This window comes from Gadus chalcogrammus, chromosome 7 (genome assembly GCF_026213295.1).
Source record: "Gadus chalcogrammus isolate NIFS_2021 chromosome 7, NIFS_Gcha_1.0, whole genome shotgun sequence".
Classification (NCBI taxonomy): Eukaryota; Metazoa; Chordata; class Actinopteri; order Gadiformes; family Gadidae; genus Gadus; species Gadus chalcogrammus.
In genome coordinates, this window is record NC_079418.1 from 21321611 (window position 1) to 21342914 (window position 21304).

Sequence of the window (21304 nt, forward strand, 5' to 3'; positions counted from 1 at the left end):
TTTTGTTTTATCGGTTCTTCTTATTGGTTCTTCTTCGTATGACGATTATTTCAATGACCCATGAAACCTCTGAAAAATCAAACCTATGAAAAATCGATTTTAGCCAGGAAACGCTAAGTGTCACAGTGTGACGCGATGCCTTTGTATACATTACATGTCGTAAAAACCAGAACATTGCATGAAATAGTCTATTAGTGCGCCTGTTACAGTAATGCCTTTTTTATGTTCTCAAAATAAGTTGAGCAGTCTCAGAATTGCAATAATTTAATGTGAGTGGGGCAATATGTCATTTGTTAACATGGTCCTCTTCTCAAAGTTGAAAAAAAAATGGCTTGTCTTATCTCCACAGTAAGCATGAGATGAAAGGGGGTGTTCTTAGGATATAGCAAAAGAAAAAAGTAAATACTCATTTATGTATGAGATGAATGAATGAATGGACGGATGAATGACATAGCTGTATTACCTCATGCTGTTTGTGTTGTATTACTGCAGATTTTTTTTTATGATCAAAACAAGATTGTAATGGCTTCACCATTGGTTTTGCCATGCCCAAAATCCATCACACCCAGAAATTATAACACAGAAGAAATAACAACTCACCTATATATCTCCTTAATTTGAAATACACACAGATTGGATATCGCAGTCAGGAGAGTGTTTATGTAAAAGTGTCATGATTCAACTCATAAAGTGTATATACCTATCTTTGTATGTATACCACTGAATTCTGTGCTCAAATAAAAACAGTACTCTGTGCTGAAAATGGGTAACAATTTAAAATATTTGTATTAACCTACATAAGTGAAATAAAAGGAAATATCACTCAAGTATAATATTAAATGTTTATTCCATTGAAATATTAAAAGTATGCAAATTAGGATTCACTATGGAATAATATAGTGTATGTAAGTACAGCAGTATCTAGTTGCATTAAATACGTTTACCAAGGGAAAGCAGCAGTGCATATTCTAGGTATGCTTGTTGCGTTTTTATTTTAATGTCTTCCGTTATCTTAACCCCACCCCTGCCCCACACAATCACCTGTGTGGGCCCAAATAACAACACTGTCCAAATACCAAGTTGTTCCAAAGTGTGTCTGTCCCAAGGATGTGTGTTGTATGTTGTTAGAATCTACGCGAAAGTCTAAATAAAATAGCCAAGGCCACACGCACCCTGAGATTGTTTTTTTTGTGATCAAATAGAGAAATATACTCCTCGCCTCTTGTTTTGTTTAACGTTATGGTGTAGTGATTCATGGCCAGTGACTTTAACAACACTTTAACAGGTTGTCGGCCTACTTGAATTTAACTCAACACAGAGTATCGGTAGCAATGGATATATTTTTAAACGCTGGCAGCATTTTGACAAGATATAAGTAATTCTAAATGCATCTTTGGTTTCCAAACGAGCATTCAAATCTCAATAACAGACCTTCGATGTGAGACAACGGATGCAGACATATGTGAACTCATTGGAACCACAGTAACAATGTTTCTGTGCATATTAATGTCTACTTCCAAGACGTGATTATATGCTATAACATGATGTGATGTTATGCAGATATGCCAATATTACAGTGTTTTGAGTGATAAACATACGAGCCATTTTGTGTATTTTTTTTACTTGACACATGTCATTGCAATAGAGTTTTTTATATTTCATAACATAAGCTCTAGTATTTTCTTGTGTTACATTGGTGTGCACATTTAAATACCCATTGCGGATATTTTGTTGAATCTCCCAGTGTGCGCTATGTTGTTCCATCATGTTACTTTTACAGAACACACGGGGGGACTATCACGTTGTATATACAGTGTTCAGTGAGGACCGATGTTGTACCATTCCTTTTCTAATATTATTTATCTCACTCATGGGTCGTTTTGCAGTGTGTATGTCTTTGTTTCCTTACATTACAACTTGCTGCTATGACATTGAATAAACTTCCAAACTTGCTGATGCAAACTCGATGTGGACATCACATTGTCCTTCTGGCTTGATAATATACAACAATTAAATTAAATTTGATAAAAAAAACACACATTGAATTCCGTGTTCGAACCTTGCATTGGTTTGATCTTTCAGAGTAGGCCTATACGCTGAGTCTTCCCCAACTCACCCCTCCCCCCCAACCCTGGTGACAAATACTACAGTAGTATTTACACAACCAGCCACAGCTCCACCAACCACAGTTCAGAAGTGAACATCTTGATCTCTATACAGTCTAAACAGTCTCCATGAGATAGTAGTTCTTCCTATCTCATGGAGCCAACCAATCATGTTGGGTCATGCTTCTGGAGCCAACCAATCATGTTGGGTCATGCTTCTGTAGCCAACCAATCATGTTGGGTCATGCTTCTGGAGCCAAACAATTATGTTGGGTCATGCGTCTGGTGTTATAGCAATGTGATAGGGCCATCATCGCGTGGAGACACTTCACACTACAAGTAGTAATCTGAATGTTAAAAAAAATCCATGGAAGGAAATAGTGTCTTTTACATGTGCTTTTCAAGTGTTAAACACCCCTACTCCACCTGGAAATAGGTAGTAGCTTACACTTTGTATGAATGACCAAGCTGTGGGGCGGCCCATCATTGGAGGAATGTCACCCAGAGAGGGCTGTTTTATCCAAAGTTGTACATGTCAAGGGGTTACACACAGTGCTTGAGAACATTATGCTTGAGATATTTGCTTCTGTACATACAGGAATTGGTACGATACGAACATTTTGCGCTGTAATTATGGCTTTCTTATAGCAACCAATGAAACTCCGTATCCCAACATGAGCCTACATGCAGTTTTCAATAAAATGCGAGTGGACATGTTGAATAATTGATGGTGTGGGGGTAAGAAAAGAAAATTCTCATGCAACTTTTGTTTTGCACTAAAGTACAGCCCCATACACAGTGTAAAACGTTAGTGGTGATGCAGGGTCTTCTCAATAATAATAATAATAATAAAAAAAACATATGTATACAGTATTGCACAAAGTCTGCACAACTCAATGTATGTTTTAAGAATGTACATTTTAATTCTAATTTGTTTAATGAATGATCGAGTAACATTTGCCAATATCTGTCTGTGGAAACATAATGGAAATATGGTATTGTCTCATAAACTCTATTCATCCCTTAATTTTGCCATGGTCTTATTTTCGTTTACTGGTTATTTTGCTCTGAATATAACTTAATTACTTACTTTCTTACTTATTTGCTTCTTACTTATTATTGAGCATTCCTTTGTATATACTTTGCCCAATTCAGGAATCATGAATCAATGTTTTTGCATAGGGTTATTAAGATCGGATTTTCTTTCTCCAAATCACTATTTCAACAACACATCTGGGGTACACCTCATTTCAATCCAAAAATACTGCTACATTAAAACACTTAAAATAAATATTATTGTTATAAATAACTCAATATCTCAAAATATAGCTGTACGATTATTATTACTATTATTTTCATTATTATCATTATTATTTTTATTATTATGGTTGTTGTTATGGCTGCTGTTGTTATTTTCAATCTAGTATTTCATTATTATAGAATCCTTATAGAGTGGGTCCAGCTTAAATTCTGACCAAACAAGGTGAAATCTGAAATTAATAAAGTGCATAACATATATTTAGTTATAGCTCAGTCATTGTGCATAAAGACCATGCAATTAAATATAATCATACAGAAGCAAACATAGGGGATGTAAAAACAGTTTTACAGGCAAAAACATATTGTGTTGGATAACATGTTCTCATCATAGTCGCTGATTACCTGCATAACAGTAAGTGAAAAATATAAGACGCAGCTCAAACCAAAGCCACTCCCCTAAACACATGACTCATTCTCTCGCTAGCTTTTTTAGCTGCGAGAGTGCCTAGCCTTGTGGAAGATTCCAGTCATGCGCAATGAGAGCTGGCAGAATGTTGGCAGGTAGCCAATCATTTAAATTTTTTAAATCAAGCTAAATTAAATTAATGGGCAGGCCTGCAGATGGCCACAGTAACTGTTTTTTTGTTTTCGTCATAGCATTTTATTGATTCATTGCTGTCGGGATGTAAATAGGAGAGCAAATACGACAAATAATTGTTTTCCTACCCTATGTTCCATACATTTTTCAATAGTTGTCTACGTTTTTTTTCACCAACTTTGATCTAAAATACATATATATATATATAATATAAATATTTTCTACTTTTGCCATTCAGGATCGTTGAGGGTAGATTAGCTGCACCAGGATCAGGTGTAAAGCAAAAATAGTTATTTTGCTCCACACCATGGCAACCAAGTAAGCGGCCACACGCCCTTTACCACCACAAGAGTATCGCGGTTACGCATTGGCACAGAGAGAGATATGCGCACATTGCGCAGATATATACGAGCAGCAGAAAAACAAGAAATATGTTCACCGAGATGCGCGTCCACAGGGGGGCGCCGGTGTACCACCGTTCAGGGTAAAGATCAACAAACACAACAATTGCCATATCAGATAAACACTTGGCAATACTTCTGAATGTTTCCCTACTCCCTCCCAGTTAAGCCCAGTACTTGGTGTTCGACGACCCCGACCGCGATCGAGGCGCTGTTATCTAAACCCGAGAGCAGGCTGCGTCGTCAGGATCTGAAGGCGTAGACCGAGTGAACGCCACTACCGCACTGACATTAGCTCGTTTTTAGAAAATGGCCAGCTGGGGCAGGGTGTATAACATCTTGAGGAACTTTGCGAGGACGCCTCGGGTACTCACAGCGTTGGGACAGTCCCGCACTGTTGGTACTGGCGTATTTGCATCTCTCGTTGGAGGTGGAGTGATTTATCAGCATTATGAAGCCAGCAGGACGTTTCCTGTGGTCGTTTATGCTGAGGAGACACAGGTAAGTTTAGATCCAAAAGTTAACATTTCGGGATAGTCTATTGGGATCTCAAAATACGAATGAATCGCTTATTTCACTACACATCACCCATTTGCCTACAATCGACCTTGATCCTCGTTCTTCGTCTGTTATGATCAACATAACATCTCTCAAGGCTACTACGTATTTTATATTTCTGTCACCAGGAAACCGCTGTACCCGTGCGGTCTCCAAGGCGAATTCGCTTTAATCAGTTTGCCTCGTTGATTTACGAGCAGGAGGTTTACATGACACCCAGAGACTTCCTTTTCTCGGTGATGCTGGAGAATGTCGACCGTAAGAATTCAATTAAATTCTTTCTCACAATAAGATGAGCTATGGGGTCCCACGTTGTGATGTGGGATTCCCTGTCAACATGGACCCACACCTTGCTTCCTGTCACCTTTCCAAACTTCCATCACACTCATTATCTCCCAGATGTGTTTGACAGGAACCGTGTTAGAATTTAAACCTTCCTTTTTTCATCTTTCTCTGTTTTCTTTTTCAGGTAAGTTGCGAAAGAAGGAGTTGAAAAAAGAGGTATGCTTTTACATCTTTAATTTTTTGTCTATCTTATGCTTATGCTGTTGATAAAGTAACTGGTTTTCATAGTCGATTATGCAAATCTACTGGTGATGGTCCTACTTTCAGGAAGTGGATAAAATGTTGACGACTGCCAGCAGGGCGCAGGCTGATAACAACCTTTTCAGAAACGTGGGAGATAATGGTATGATAAGTTCAGCCATGTTGAAAAGGAAATAACTAGATCAAATCATTCATGCCTACAATATATAAAACAGACAAATCGTTGTTGTACTGATTTGCTCTTTTGTGCCTTACAGGCTTGATATCCTACACGGAATATCTATTCTTGTTGACCATCCTAACCAGTAAGTTTTTGATTCCCTGACCCTGTGTTGTTGCCCATGAACATTCCCCATGGACATTCCCCATGGCTTCTTTCTAAGTGTTGCATCCTCAAAAACATGTTTCCTCTTAAAACATATAGGTTTTAAAATATTTTTGGGATTATCTATGAAAGGAAATCACAGATAAGGAGAGCATACATTATTTTGCTATTTCAGAGCCTGGCACAGGATTTCATATTGCTTTCAAGATGCTTGATGTTGATGGAAATGAGCAGGTTGATAAGAAGGAGTTTCTTAAGGTAAGCCATTTCAGGATTTTAATGATGTGCTGTAATACAATGCCAAATGTGACCTATAATAATACTAATACATTTTTCCTAATTAGCACTGAAAACCATTCAATTGTGTATATTCTAATATTTGAATCAAATGCGGATTCCTATTTAGCAGATATGAGTGTTCTGCTGAATTGAATTTAATCACACTTACATTTTAAATATTGCCACCTTTTTAATGCTGCCACAAGTTTGGATGCTACCTCAAATGTAAGTATGTACGCATATTGCAAAAGCCACGGACAGGTGAGGGCGCATTTTGTAGGGCCTCAAAAAAAAAATACTTTACGTCGCTGTGGTTTGTGGTTTGGTCAAGCCCATGGAACTTCTTTAAAAGGTTTGCTTGTTGTAGACGAATGTCAAGACCTGGCCATTGTTATGAGCTTTTCTGTTGATTTGTTCAAGAGACTGCATGTGAGCACGTTGTGACCAACTCATAGGGCTGTTTGCTACTCAAGGCTGAGAGAAGAGTCCAAGTGCATGAATGACAACCTCAAGAATTCATCAGAAATACGGAATTACAAATCTGTTATTATCCTACTATTACATAACAACCTTTGCATTTGTTTGTTGCGCGACTACTGCAGTTGCTTTAAAATGAATCAAACATCGTTCTTATTTTTTAAATTATTGTATTTTTGTACCTACAGCTGAAGAACATCATTCGGAAAAAAAAAGAAAAAAATCCCAAGGAAGGTGACAATGTAAGTAACAAGTTAATAATTCATTTTTCACTCTTTAATTTAATGTGGGGTTGAAAGATGAGTTTTTAGTCGTTTTAGACTAATTTCTTGTCGAGGCTTAAGGATTCAACAATGAAAATGTAACCTCTATTGGAAGCTTTGAGAATCCAGGAGGTGGAGATTGGATTTGACCGTTTCGTCTTCTTGACCTTGCAGAAACCAACAGCTGGAGTGGAGGACGTGAACACCACCCTGCAGGCCTTCTTCTTTGGACGGCACGGGGAAAACAAGCTGCAGTACAAGGAGTTCCAACGGTAAAAACAAGCGATAATTTCCCTGTTTGAGAAAGATAAGTCTCAATGTTTTTAGTTTTTTTTTGTCAAAGGGGGGGATTGCTTACGCTTCACTTCAGTCTTTTTTCTCCGCCTCCAATGGATCTCCTCTGGTTTTGTATTGTGGGTCACCATGCTTCCTGGTTTCATTGCTCCTCCCCCTCCAACAGGTTCATGGAGGACCTGCAGGCCGAGGTGCAGGAGATGGAGTTCCTGCAGTTCTCCAAGGGCATGGACACCATGAGAAGGGAGGACTTTGCTGAGTGGCTGCTACACTACACCAACGAAGAGGACAACGACGCCTACTGGGAGAACATGCGCAAGAGGATCCCGGCTGGCGAGGTGCAGATGAGATGGACACCAAGTAGAGTGCATATAAGACAAAAGATGTAGTACATGACTCACGTTTTTGCCCCACACAAAATATTTTTCTCTCTTTGGGGACAATAAACTATAATACTTAATGGAGGAACCTGATTATTTAAGGATAAATAGGATCAATGCATATATGCAGGATATATGAATAGGTAGTAAAAAAAAATGAAATAACAATCTCTAATGTTTCATTCCTTCTTTCTGAAATCGACTTACCAAGATTATTTTAAACCATTGTTGTAATGTAAAATGTTTAAAACTGAACCTTGTTCTGTCTTGCAGAGCATCACATTTGCTGAGTTCAAAGCCTTCTGCCTCTTCACCAACAATTTGGAGGACTTTGCATTCACGATGAAACTGATCAGTGAAGCCAACCGACCTATCGGCAAGGGTGAGATCCCACATCGTATCTAACATGAATCTTCATTTTAAATCCCTGCTTGTGTGCCCGTTTGTCCTCCAACTGTTGTGTGTTGTCAATAGTGTCAGAGTCGCATCTAATTTTCCCTTTTAGGGACTAATCGTGTTTTACTGTATCGTATATCCATCATATTGGTCGTCTGTCCCGCCAACACAATGTTTGTTTTTTGTTTTGCGCTCACTGCAGCCCAGTTCAAACGAGCGGTGAGGATTGCGACAGGACACGACCTGTCTGAGAACGTGCTGGACACTGTGTTCAAGATCTTCGACCTGGATGGGGACAACTGCCTTAGCCACAAGGAGTTCCTCGGTGTCATGCACGACAGAATGCTACGCGGCCTAAAGGTGACGTTGTTCAAATTGGCATAGCTAGTTCTGGTGGGACACTCTAGTCATGCACCCCTATCAGCAAACTGCTGACGCTGTCCAATGTTTTCTGATGTACCCCATGGTGAATTGTATAGGGCTCCCTGTTAAATGTTGGTATGCTGTTGGCGTTCTGTATCTGACATCTGTAGGTCAAGTTTTAAATCCTAAAGCAGGGAGCACCAGAAAAGAGTTGAACCATGCCGCCAAACTAAATTGTATTACCTTTTCATTAAATAAATGGCTTAATCTATGACATGAGGGATTTCTGACAGAACCTGTGTAGTGGCAGGTCAATCCATTGTTGCCTGTCGTTGTTTAGGAATGTTTATGAAAATTGTAATATCGCAGTAAATTGCAATATGAATTCATCCAGTTTACATTCTGCTTTCCCCCTCAACATATCTAAAAAAGGATGTCGTACCATGCAATTACTTTTCACAAACATGTTTGAGTGGAGTGCCTACTTCAAATCAAATGTTATACTTGCGTGTGTAGGCTTGTGTACGATACGCTGGCAGGAAACTTTATTTTAGTAGGCAAGGTATATTCGATTCATAGTGTTGTCTATATAATTCTAATTAACTGGTGATCAAATTCCTAAAATGTAACTAGCGCATGATGTCTCAGGAAAGAAACCTCTGCCTTTAAACACGTGGCCTCCATGTCTTTCAGGTGCAGCACCGGTTAGGCCTGTCTGGCTATTGGAAATGTGTGAAGCAGGAAACCCTGAAAGGAGCGCAGGAGGCCCTGAGGGAATCTGGAAGCCCTTTCTAACTCCCCTCTGATGCCGAGTGTTTTGATGTGATGTCATTTTTTTTAACGGATAAACGTACAAAGTTAACTTTAAACATATCGGAATTAGATGTTTCAGCCGAACTATGGCGCAAAAGGGAAAACACAACCATGATGCCAAGCAAAGGATGACACTGCAGTCTATGTCCCAAATGTTTACAGATTTAAATTTTGTTTAAGAATATGCACGGTTAGTACATTGTGCCACAATATAAAAAAAAGGTAATTAATATTTTCTCTACACATATGTATTCATCATATTGACGTTGGTGTGCAGATTATGCATATCATACCAAGAAATAGTGTCATCAGCTTTAAGTTTGCACAGCATACTTTTGCTATTCAAGCACATTGTGTTTACAAAACTGGTTACCTGTGGTATGGTGTTTAAAATAAACTGGGGGTGGGTTTAAATTGCGTAGCATAAACTACAACATTTGCAAATAAAAGTATGCAATTTGATACACATCTGAACTGTTTTTTTGCAGCCGAATAAAGCCATAACTGCTAACTAGTCTGTAATTTATTATAGACTTGACCTTTTATGGTCACATGAGTATGTGAATTAACCATTGACGATTGTGGTGCTAATTATCTTACCATATATATATATATAATCTATATATAGAATAAAAAAGACAAATACAAGCTGACTAGTATAGTAGGTGAAGAAATTAGTGACTGTTGCCAAGGTTATCTGAATACAGAATACACGGCTACGATACAATAAAATTACACACGAAGCCATCTTTGGTCTTCTTATCACTTACTATAAACAAATACATATAAATTTGTATTGTATCAAAAATAGAAATTACATGGTAGCCATTGAAAGTAAATTCACATTTGACATACAATATATAGGTAATAAAGACACATACGTCAGATGTGATTACATTTGTTTTTTAAACCCTTGGCTTTAAAAAGGACCTAATCATTTTACCATATTTTTTTGGACATTCACTCAGTGTCTGGTATGAATAATGTAATTTCTTTCACACCACGTACAATCAATATTGGTGTCATTCATTTGCAGAGAACAGTATACAAAAGTACATGAACAAAATGGAAACAAAAACAACGAACAAACCAATAAACAGATTGTCATTTTTAAACATACGCCCTGCGCTTTCAATCCAGGGCTTCTGAGGGAACAAGAGGAGATACATGGCCTGGCTGGAACAACGATCCTGTAGAAAATGTCTCTCCTTTAATCCTTTGCAGTAGGCCTTTAAATGCATGAGCGATGTTGTGACGTGAGGTAAGCCCCTACGGAAACAGACGTGTGTCCTTACTCAAAAGAGATTCCATTGTTTAAAAAAAGAAATACAACAAAAGAAAAGGAACACTTCCCAGAGCCGTCAGTCTGGTGGTTTTTGTGGGAAAGGTTCGGGATATTTCTGGTTTCCTTTCAGCTCAGGGGCACATATGTTGTACTGCAGCCAAGTGGACTTCTGCTCGAGAAATTCAGGAAGTGCTTTCTAAGTTGTCGTTTTCCGAGCCACTGCGGAGAAGAAAGTGAAAGTCAATAATGGGGTCAACCAAGGGCAGTTAAGGCTCTACTACTACCTAACCACAACATGAACAGTCTGTCTGTGTTCACTTTTTACCGTCCTAACAAGGTTAAACAACAAGGTTTTAGTTATTTAATTTTTTTCTGAATAGCCCAATAAAACAAAGAAAATCCATAAATGTGTCCCCCACAAAACACACCGTGTTTTTACCATTCACCACTGCAGGGCTGGGAGGTCAAGGGTCACTCTCCTTCTTCACCGTCACATCTCCATCACCAGCCAGGATGGTGGAGATCTCTCCCTGCATGAAGGCCCAAGGCACGGTGGACCCGGACAGGGGACAGCGCTCCCCGCTGGGGCAGTACACCTCCCCGCCGGGACCCTGGCTGCGGATGGAGGCACGGGTGCACGGGAAGCAGAACTTGTGGTGTGGGACAGAGGGACACTGGACAAAGTGGGTGTCCTCTAGTCGCTCGCGGCAGAGGGTGCAGCAGAGCAAGGCACCTTGGGCGCCTATTCCTGGCTCTCCTGCTGCGGAGCTACTGCTGCCGGCGCCAACCTGGCTCCCTCCCTGCCCCAGTGACGCCTGGGAGCCCGAGGCCGTGGAGGGGCTGCCGCTGGCGGGGCGGTTGGCCGAGGAGGAGGAGTGTGCTGCGGACATGCCCGGGCTCTCTCGGGACATCTGGTTGGAGCTCAGGCTGTCAGCGACGCCCATCAGTGAAGAGATGGGCGAGGGTTGGCTGTGCAGGCGAGGCGGGGCGCCCTCCTGAGGGGCGGCCATGCCCGGGAGGGGCTCCATGCCCTGGTAGGCGCTGCGCTGCCAGGCCTCTCTAGACGGGTGATCGGGGCGCGCGCCCTCACCCTCTCCGTTCTCTGAGCCCGGTGAGGCCTTGCGTCGGCGCGCCGCACCCTTGGGAGGCACCGGTCGCCCGGCGGTGGCCATGGGCATGCCCGCCTCGGGGTAGGGCTGTGGCAGCACCTCCTGGATCGGGGGCTCCTTGAACAGACGCACGCCGTCGTTCAGCAGCTCGGTGAGTCCACGCCAGTCGCCGGTGCCCGGGCGTTTCTCGTACTCGACGTAGCGCAGCCCAGAGTTCACCGCTTTCCCGGCGTCCTTGGCCGAGTCGCGGAACATCTGCCTGACCAGGTCTGGGATCTGGGAGTACACGATTCCGGAGCCGCAGGGATACTCTGCAAAAACTTTCAGCTCAAAATCGGGAGTAGTGTTGGCATCAAAGGCCAGCACGCGCCCTATTAAATTATGATCTTTCCTAAAACGCACGTTGAACGGGACACAGCCGTTGAGAGTCACGAGGACATCTCGTACTGCTTTTGGGCGATTGGGCCAGCCTTCAGCTTTACTGCGGGCGCTCTCTGCCAGCTCAGCCATTACTTCACCATTTCTCCAGACCCCAGCATCCAGACCCACCAAGGTAGAGGCACTAGGCCCCACACCCAAGGACACAGCTTGTCTTCTGCCAGACTCTCCCATTATAGGTCCAGCTGAGACAGCAATAGATGGGGCTCCAGCCCTGGAGCTTCCTAGTGGGGCTAATAGACCATGAGGAGCTCCTACTAACCCTTGTGCCAGCAAGGCATGAGGGATAGATCCGTGTAGAGTAGAAACTGCTCCAACTATTGCCCTTCGAGGATTGGGGCTTTGCCTGCTTCCCTCTGATATGGCCACATCTTCAGCTCTGTGCAGACCATTGGGAAGACGAGAAGAGGAGACCCCATACTCTCCCCTCCCCCGGTCTATACGTTCTGAATGCTGGCGCCCCCCTTCCATTGGCCCACTCGAGGTGGGTTTGCTTTGCTGTGGTCCGGGAGACCTCCCGTCTAAAACCCCATGGGTGCTTTTTAATTGCCTGGCAGTTTCTATTAGAAGCTCGATTCTGTCCGCACCATCGTAATTCACACATCCGCGACATACCGCCTCGCTGAATTCCCACAGCATTGCCCACGGCATCTTGGGGAGATCGCAAAGGTAGCACCATTGCCGTCTAGAGGATGCCTGCGAGGCGGAAGACATGTTGTTTACAGGCCCTCGCACAAACTTTCTTCAGAGGCCCACGCTTTGCAGTCTTCGTGTTTCAATAATTATTTAATATCCAGACACGATCGACCGCATGTCTCGAGATCTGTAGGAATTATTACAATTAAACTAAGATCGAACACGACAGAGGATTACACCGTTAAAAAGTTATCAACGTCTTCTTTCTTGGGTTGTTCGTGTCGGTCTGTCTGGAAGGAAGTAAAATGTTGTAAGACACCGGATACACCTACACGTCAATGCCATTGCATTGTGGGAGTTGGAGTTCTGTCATTTTTGCATATAAATATGTCTCTATCTATAGTATTTGGGGTTCGTTTGGGTATTTTCTTATAATAGCAGAAATTTGACCCTGTAGTGTTAAAATATATTACAGTCTTACAATTATAATGTAACTGTTATGCCGGTAAAACCAGTTTGCAAATATGTATGCAAATGTAACAGTATAAAGCTATTTATTTTAAGCTGCGCATCCAGTATCGAACATCAAATAAACATGACACCACAAACGTGTTTTACATTAAGTACATTAAAGCTGTAAATAAATGTCAGTTGTACTTCTCTGTAATCGCTTATAATTGTTAACGTTATTCATGTAGTAAACACTACTCGTAAAACTCGTTAGAATACTTTGACCCCTGTAAACGAAATAACATCGTTATGGATTTTTCTAAAGTAAAGTACTGTTCATGGAATTCAAAATGTTGTGTATTCCATCCGGGTCTCACATGTTGCATGACCCAGAAGAATATGCAGCAGAGGTTTAAAACTAGGCCAGATGGGGGCGCTGTGAGCAAATGTGTGGAGTGACCTCTACGTATTGCATGTAGCTGGCAGTTGCAGTTAATGCAGTACATAATTTATCATGGCCTTTGACAGATTAAAAAAATTCACACACACACACACACACACACACACACGTGCAACTTTAGGCTGGACAATACACATGGCTGAACTCAAAATCATATGACGGGAACATTTTAAGAAATCCATTTATGACCTTACTATTCTTGTTGGTTAAGAAAATGCTGAGAAAACACATCATAGGTTAACAATCATCACTTTATTAAAAAAAAAAGTTCACATGGAAATTAATTTAGAGCAGGTGTATGGGTTGGGGTGTTCTTTGAAAATGAACGCACTACAAAAAGGTATCGCACCAAAATAAAAAGGATCAACTTAATAATACAAAATCTATTTAAGTTAATGTAAAGGTTTTCTAAAAACCCATTGATACTACATATTTGTCAATACAGATTGAATGTTCTATAGGGGTGTGACAACTTAAACTTTGAAATACACTATGCGACCACATAAAACTAGAAATTGGTGGAGGGTGCCTCGTCATTTAGTTGGCATGGTGTGCAGTTGAAAAACACAACTTCAGTGTGTACGGGTAAGGTCCACCTAAAAAGAGCAGAACAAATGGTTAACAAAAACTGTTTTGCCTCCAAATTTAAATGAACAATGAAATGAATTAACTGGACTCACTGGGATTTTTCATCTGATAGTGGTTCATAAGAGCAAGGGCTTCCATGGCATCGTTGATGGATTCCCACTCCAGTAGGCCAGAAGAGCTGCGCTCACCTGGAGCAGTGCAGGAAAGAGACCATCATTTCTAACTGAAGCACAGCCGTACAACAAAAAGTAAAAATAAAAATCGTTATACATTATATCTTTATCCTTTTTATCTTTACTCACTCTTTCCAGTGAAAAGTTTCACATTGGAGGGGACCTTGATTTCCAATTCTTCACAGACCTGAAAGATAACGTGTTTAATGTTAATTGAGATAATCCTCACATTGTACCAAGCATAAGTAAATGGCTCCCAAAACAAAACTAAAAGTGACTCCAGGTCTCCCTCACCTGGTTGAACATCTCGGCGGAGATGTCCGGCTGTCCGTTGAAGAAGTGCAGCACGTTGCTGGGGTGCTGGATGCGGTTCTTGGCCGCCTGCTCGGCAGAGGTGAAGCGGTTGTTGCGGGACCCGTGGAAGTCCTTGAAGCTGCTGCTGCCGTCCTCCAGCTCGTAGCACTGGCCCGGCATGATGGCCTGCTGCTTGGACACACTGCAACAGAGACAAAGCGTGACTGTCACCACCCCACACCACTAGCACCTGCCCTCCTGGTACAATTGGGTCTATTGCTCGGCAAACACGGAGGAAATGTCTTTACCAAACATTGAGCTTCTGTCCGAAAAGGAAGTTGTTGTTGAGGTGAGTGATAATCCTGTCCACGGCATAGCAGTCTCCCATCTCCACCATGGCAGCCCCAGGCTTGCTCTTCATGAACTTGATCTAAAAAGATATAAAAAATATATCAAACAACAAAAACCACTCACTAACCCAACACAAGCAGCAGCAGCAAAAACACACACACACACACTCCAACGTTCACAATTAATCATGGTATCCCTTCCCTTGCAAGCTCACCCTCTCTATGTTTCCGTAGAGGCAGAAGACATTGAAGAGCTTGTCTGCGTTGACCTTCGCTGGCTCCAGGCCGTACACCATGACAACGGGGGAGTCGGCGTGGGCACCGTACTCCGGGGGAGGCGGCCCGTAACCAGGGCCGTAGCGTTGGCTTCCACCACGACCACCACCACCACCACCACGCCCGCCGCCCATAGGGGGCCCCATGCGATGCGGTGGGGGAGGCCCGTAGCCGCCTTCATCATTGTAGTTGTGATAGCCTCCCTGGGGGCCAGCTATTCAGAGGAGAGCAGATTACTAGCACGCGGAGGAGCCTCCCTCGTTGTTCTAGCATCGTGTCATTGGATACTTACCATAATCAGGAGGGTGGTCCCCCAGGAGGGCGGGCTGCCTCTGACGCTTGTTAGGATTGGCATTAGGATCTTTGAATAAAAACACACAGAAAAAGATAAAACTGCCTCCGGACCTAGGGTGTCAAACAAATAGAAGGCTACAAGCTGCGTTTGGTACTATGTGCTACGTGATAAGGTTGGGGGGGGGGGGGAATGCATGCACCAGAGCCATCTCAAGATTAGTATGCAGGAATACTTAAAAAAAAATAAAAATAAACAAACAACATAATGGAGATTTTATTTTGACGCTAGAAAAATAGTATCAATACGCATATCAGTATCAGTCTACTAGGATATTTGTCGCCCTAATGCAAACATACACACAAACACACCTTGTGAATTGTTCCAATTGCCTTCACCATCAGCATCTGTGCAAGTACACATAGTCACATGTCAAGTCCGTATTCACAATGAGACGAATAGAGCGCCTGGGCGAGACTGAAGCAACATATTACTTTCCAAACTCTGCAGGTCTGACAAAAAACAAGTAGTGGGAATATTTCAAAAATGGAAGCAGCATGAACCCTATGTGCACCAATTGTAAAAGGTCTAATCCGTCTTTCTTTATTAAGTACAAAATCAGCAGAATATGATCAAAAGGATAACAAGGGAGGTATAAAATGCATTGTGTGCGGACTTGAGACTTTGACCTACATAGGGTCACCTCGAGATAAAAGGAGAGGGCCTGATTGACCCTAATGGTTGACACACCTTGGTACAGGGATACAGGTTATAAAAATAAATACTAACTACTTAGCATGTTTTGACTGGTTTACAAAGATTGCTCAAGGCTGCTTTGATATGACCTCAAATAAATGAGTTAAAGAGGAAAAAACAGACAGGGAAAAAGACCTCTAGTAAATGTCTTGCTGACCAGATTAAATAATTGTTATATGGCCATACTATATTATTGCCACATCCAATACAAAGTTATAAAAAATATACATGAGATCAATTATTCAATAACTGGCAACCAAATATGGAGCCAAAGCAGCATGGAACACCGTTTCAACTCCAGGTTAATATGTTGCCTAACAGCGAGAGACCTGTTTTTCAAAATACAAAATAACAAAATAATAACCCCGGACACACTTGGATCAGCAAAAATAGTTAATCCGAGTCCCTGCCCGCAAAATATTGATCATGTAAATGATAGTTGGGTTGTTGCGTGTACTTACAGCACCACAACTGCAGCACAGGACACAATGGGGACGTAGGGGGCGCTCTCCTGCAAGGCAGCTGCCCGAGCAGCCTTGCTGCTCCAACATCAACTCATCCCTTCCCTCCTCCTTCCCTCCTTTTCCCTCTGCCAGAGAAAGCACATCCGCCTGTCCAGTCTTGGGTTTTAAGTCGTTGTTGCTTTGTTTCCTTCTTGGGAGTTTCTTTGTCTTCCCCCACCCCCAGTATTGTCTGTGTTGGGTTTTCCTTTTTGGGTTTCAATGAGAAGCTTGTACTCCAGCTTACCGTGCTTTCACTGCAAAGCAGGACATTAGCATCGTTTGAGAGTGGGGTGCCTGTCCGCAGACACACTGTGCCAAACCTGCATCACACGGGAGGCGATAAAGGCATCACTATGGGCCCGGTCATAAGGAGGAAAATGAAACAACACAAAACAGCACAAGGAGGAGGGAGAGGGTATGCAGGGAGAGAGGGAAGGAGAGGAAAGAAAGGAGGAAGAAAGAGCATCAGAGTCCTTAAATGAAGAAAGGAGATTGGAGAGGAGGGGGGGAGGATGTTGATCTGTTTGCCTCTGAGGTTGTATGCTTGTGTCTTCGTAGGACCCACCCGCCACCCACGGTTATTCTTCAGGTGTCAAAATGGCAGCACACATGATGCTTGTTTATTTGTGTGTTGTTGTTGCTGTTGATGGTTTTGTAGCATTCAGCCACTAGCAAAGTGAGAAGTCATCTAGTGCTTGCCAATGTGTCATCTGCAGTCATGGAGACTTGATGCCGTGTGTTGCCGTGGATATTTTCTGCACGGTGTGTGGTCGTGTGATGAACCAAACGGATAGCGAAAGGAAACCCACACAACCAGGTCGAGCGTTGAGGTGTGGCATCTGAGAGAGTGCTTGTATCATATTGATGTTGTTGTCGTTGATGGTGGTGATGTTGTTTTTAACCGCCCTCAAGTATGTGATGCCGTCTGCCGCCCCCTTTTGTCAGGCTGAGTGTGTCTGAGAGAGCTCCTCTGTTGCGTTCCTGTGGTTGTGTTTGTGCCAGTCAGCTCCTGTGGGCCCGGGAGGAGTGGTGCATTTAAAAGAACGCCCCCCCAAGCCTGCCTCCCGGCCGCACCACGCGTCAATGTGTTGTGTAGAAAATATCCACACGAAAAATGAAAAATAGGTGAATCCTCTGGTGGCTCTGCAGATGGAGAGATGTGCTGTAACTTGTAAGAGAGATGATGGTGGTAGTTTGTTGTGGGTATGCACAGTGTCTGTTTGCATGACCTTTGGAGGAGTGCATGTCCAACAGTGGGCTTGAACTCAGTGGCTAGTCAAAGCCAGGCAGGGGTTATAGAAAGAGAAATGGATGTTCCATGTCAGGTGGAGATAGGAGTGATGGAGGACTTGGAATAGGTAGGCGGTATTGAGGGTTGAGGATGTGTGATTCCAGTGTCTGTCGCCCCCACTGTGTCCGATGTGTGCCACAGAGCAGCGTTACGTTCGCTGTGGCTGTAGATGCGGTTTGTGGCTTGTAGATGCTGTGGCACTCCCTGCGCGGGACTCGCATTGAGCCTGTATGCGTGTGCACGGTGAGGACACAAGGAGCACCCTGAGGCAGCCGAACCAAGAAACTGAACACGAAATGTCACAGAATGGCGAGAAGCTTTGAAAAATGTCTATTGTATATATTGTGGACCTACCTGTTTGATTTAAGTGTATGGCAATGTTTAATTTTCGTACAAGTATGTATATATTGAGTCTAGGTATATCAGAATGCCAAAATACTTGAGGGTTTTTCTTTTTGCATACCATGGCCTTTAAAACATTATGTGAGGTTGAATTGAAATCTTGACTTTTGCATTGTATTTGCAAAATTCGGTAACAATTCATGGATATACATTCAAATTAACTAGACTTAATTAGTGTGTTGGATATGTTTTGGTTTAGAAATCAAATGCGTTTATAATTCCGCAAACAATTACATTTAGCTTTCAAAAAATAATAACTGAAATGGATTTTAACCAACGTCAATGATCACAAAGTATATAAACATTCTTTACTCATTCAACTACACCTAAAGTACATCCAGCACATTTAAAAAGAAATGTGTACAATTTAACAATCAAAATACTATACAATCAATTAAGTGTGCGTGTGTCTCTAAGCTTTACAGAAATGTACCAGTGCTAGTTTATCCACACACCCCCTGAGTTGTGCTCAGTTGTGCGATCCAGTTTTAAACCCAGCATAAAAATCTCCAGTATGTTGTGCAATAGCATTTGATTAAAAGCAAAAAAGAGACACTAAAACACCAACGTGCGCTAGGCCTCTTCATGGACTGGGGAATGTGAGGCAGTGACATGCGCTACAGGGATTGTGATCCTAGGCGTGAAGGGACCGTGTGCTACTGTGCCCGGTGCAGAAACGCGACCACTTTCGCAAAACCACCCGACCCCCACGTGAGGCTGCTCCTTGTGCCCTTACTGTGAGCCTGCCGTGTGCCCGAGACAACGCATGAACAGTGGAACGAGCGTCGCCAGAGAGCGCCCCCTTCGAACGCCACGAGGGACGGGTGCGGCGGGGCACCGAGGGTAACGGCGCCCAGCCGCGGGCGAGCGAAGGAGACGCTCAGGGAAGCGGCTTAGCCGTCCCATAGAGTGGCATGATACGAAAAGAGGAAGAACACAAACAAATCAAGGAGGGGATGGAGAGGAAAGGGAGAAGGAGGAGGGGGGAGGTGTGCGTTACCTTGGCCGCTCAGGTTGGGGTTGGTGTAGTCCCAGGTGTCCTGGTCGTTCTTGAACACATTCAGACGCGCCGGCTGCAGAGGCAAATACAGACATTTGAAACATATTTCACCTCCAAGCCCTTGAAATAACTCCACTCATAAAGAAAGACCGGGGAGCCTTAGACACGGACATTTCCTAACCTTGGCATATTCGATCTTTAGAGTGCAGCAGCCAGAATAGATGTCCGCCCCATTCAGAGAGGCCTTGGCTCGTTGGGCGCTTTGAACAGAGTCAAATGTGCTCAGGGGGTGGGGTCAAGGACAAATAGTATTTACCTAGATGTCGTGGAGTCAGATTAATAAAAATAAAATGAAACATTTACAACATATTCTTTGTGAAAAAATGCACGTTACATAGGCCAGACATAACCAGGTGAAATGGACTAGCAGTAAAACTAAAACTGAAGGATATTCCACCATAGCCTGAACACCATTCTTCCTGAAAATGACGATTCTCTGTACTGGCCCACAGTTGTTGCAGATGGTGTAGAGCACATCCTGTTGGCAAATAAAGAGCACCTGATTATAAAAAAGATGATCGATCTCTTCGAATATATCTTCATAAGAATATAAATATTAACATGGAAATCATTGTTTGTTGCGTTTTTCATTAATGCACTACATTTATCACTACATATCATTTTAAGGGATGGTACTTTCTGAAGCGTGCCATCCCAATGCATTATATCTAGCTCACTGCACTCATGCATTATTTACATATCTGCACACAGAGCATGCCAATGGTCGCTTGCTTTACCGAGGTGATGGGGTATATTGGGTTCATGACGGTGAGCAGCAGCACGTTGTTGACGCTGCGGGTGTCGTCGGGGTCGCCGGGCCGGGAGATCTTCTGACTGGTAGAGTAGTTGATGAAGGCGGGGTGGCCGGCGATGTACACCTGGTTCTCCGACGCATAGGTCACCGCGCTACTGGAGCCGTTCAAGTCCTCGTACTCCACCAGGGCCTGACGCTTCTTGGGCATCATCACCACAAAGCTGAAGGCATGTGAAAATGCAAATATAATAGATGCCGGCGAACTTCATTTGTCACATTCCCTAGGGGATTTATAGACTTGCATGAGATGCTTTTGCAAACAGTGTAGTGTGGTGGTTGGATACCTAATGGCTCCAAACTCCTGCAGAGCCTCCACCAGGTCAGCCTCCATCATGCCGTCAACCAGACCCCGAACGTGCACCACCGGGGAAGGGAGTGTTTTATGGGGGTCATCGTAACCCTCCTGTGTACCATACCAAATCCCTCACATCAAACAACAGCTATGGTGGCAGACATTGATAAGGCGGTACATTAGCTTCACAGAGACGCACCGCTAAAGTACAGCACTGCAATGAAAGCAAATGTCTAGCAAGAATAGCAAATAATGCTAAGACGTTAGCCAACGAGATAACCGTTTTTACTTTTTATTGTTTGACTAACCTTATTCATCAACTAATTTAATAACGCAAAGGGTCAATGGAATAGTAACGTATGATATCGTATTATTTGTGTAACAAAAAAATGAACGTTAACATGCGAGAGTAAATCGATGGGACGTGACATCTCTTCGCTACACTCCCCGAAGCAAGATGCTGTACATGAGCTAGCAACCAGCCACGCAGTAGACAGAATAACCATCCGATTGAACGAAGTGCGTGATTGTCAAAGGGAATTCTCACCGTTGTCATTCCTCCGTCTTCAGTTTTCTGTCTTTTCGTTGCTCTGCCACCTTCTCCGTAGTAGCGGCCCGCAGCTGCAGCCATGTTGTCCTGATCTGAGTACACGACTGAAAAGAACGGAAGATGCCGAAGGGACTCACAAATGGCCAGCAGGCTCAGTTTTTCTCCCGTTGCTGTTGGTTGGGAATCGGGATTACATATTTTTGCGATTGTAGCTCATTTTTAATATC

At 42.9% G+C, this 21304-nt stretch overlaps 3 protein-coding genes across 5 annotated transcripts; 1 reads left to right on the top strand and 2 right to left on the bottom strand.

The window, feature by feature from the left end:
* Positions 1–4421: 4421 nt before the first annotated feature.
* Positions 4422–9592, top strand: micu2 (mitochondrial calcium uptake 2). The gene is made up of 12 exons (XM_056594257.1): positions 4422–4865; positions 5051–5180; positions 5392–5423; positions 5535–5610; positions 5726–5773; positions 5969–6051; positions 6738–6791; positions 6987–7084; positions 7273–7444; positions 7760–7868; positions 8085–8242; positions 8939–9592. The coding sequence occupies exons 1-12, from the start codon at positions 4674–4676 to the stop codon at positions 9038–9040; spliced, it is 1254 nt and encodes a 417-aa protein (XP_056450232.1). The 5' UTR covers positions 4422–4673; the 3' UTR covers positions 9041–9592.
* A 353-nt stretch (positions 9593–9945) lies between these two features.
* LOC130385621 (interferon regulatory factor 2-binding protein 1-like) lies at positions 9946–12864 on the bottom strand. 2 transcript variants are annotated; one of them, XM_056594237.1, is made up of 2 exons: positions 10783–12864; positions 9946–10562 (listed from the first exon to the last, which is right to left on the bottom strand). In XM_056594237.1, the coding sequence occupies exon 1, from the start codon at positions 12602–12604 to the stop codon at positions 10808–10810; it is 1797 nt and encodes a 598-aa protein (XP_056450212.1). In that variant the 5' UTR covers positions 12605–12864; the 3' UTR covers positions 9946–10562; positions 10783–10807. The 2 variants fall into 2 exon arrangements, with proteins under 2 accessions (XP_056450212.1, XP_056450211.1); XM_056594236.1 differs by having other exon boundaries at positions 10772–12847.
* An 830-nt stretch (positions 12865–13694) lies between these two features.
* On the bottom strand, positions 13695–21221 carry hnrnpl (heterogeneous nuclear ribonucleoprotein L). Of its 2 annotated transcripts, XM_056594243.1 has the most exons (14): positions 21075–21221; positions 20520–20638; positions 20159–20396; positions 19812–19899; positions 19543–19637; positions 19362–19434; positions 15781–15816; positions 15410–15478; positions 15057–15331; positions 14800–14921; positions 14492–14693; positions 14327–14384; positions 14117–14212; positions 13695–14032 (listed from the first exon to the last, which is right to left on the bottom strand). In XM_056594243.1, exons 1-14 carry the CDS (start codon positions 21156–21158, stop codon positions 13974–13976), a joined length of 1614 nt encoding a protein of 537 aa, XP_056450218.1. In that variant the 5' UTR covers positions 21159–21221; the 3' UTR covers positions 13695–13973. The 2 variants fall into 2 exon arrangements, with proteins under 2 accessions (XP_056450218.1, XP_056450219.1); XM_056594244.1 differs by lacking the exon at positions 15781–15816.
* Positions 21222–21304: the final 83 nt, after the last annotated feature.

Coding starts and splice junctions, on each gene's coding strand:
- micu2 (XM_056594257.1), top strand. CDS start 4,674: ATGGCCAGCTGGGGCAGGGTGTATAACATCTTGAGGAACTTTGCGAGG. Junction 5,181..5,391: donor GATGCTGGAGAATGTCGACC/GTAAGAATTCAA, acceptor TTTCTTTTTCAG/GTAAGTTGCGAAAGAAGGAG. Junction 7,869..8,084: donor CAACCGACCTATCGGCAAGG/GTGAGATCCCAC, acceptor CGCTCACTGCAG/CCCAGTTCAAACGAGCGGTG.
- hnrnpl (XM_056594243.1), bottom strand. CDS start 21,158: ATGGCTGCAGCTGCGGGCCGCTACTACGGAGAAGGTGGCAGAGCAACG. Junction 15,817..19,361: donor CCCCAACCTGAGCGGCCAAG/GTAACGCACACC, acceptor GTACTTGCACAG/ATGCTGATGGTGAAGGCAAT. Junction 14,694..14,799: donor GGACAGAAGCTCAATGTTTG/GTAAAGACATTT, acceptor TCTCTGTTGCAG/TGTGTCCAAGCAGCAGGCCA.
- LOC130385621 (XM_056594237.1), bottom strand. CDS start 12,604: ATGTCTTCCGCCTCGCAGGCATCCTCTAGACGGCAATGGTGCTACCTT.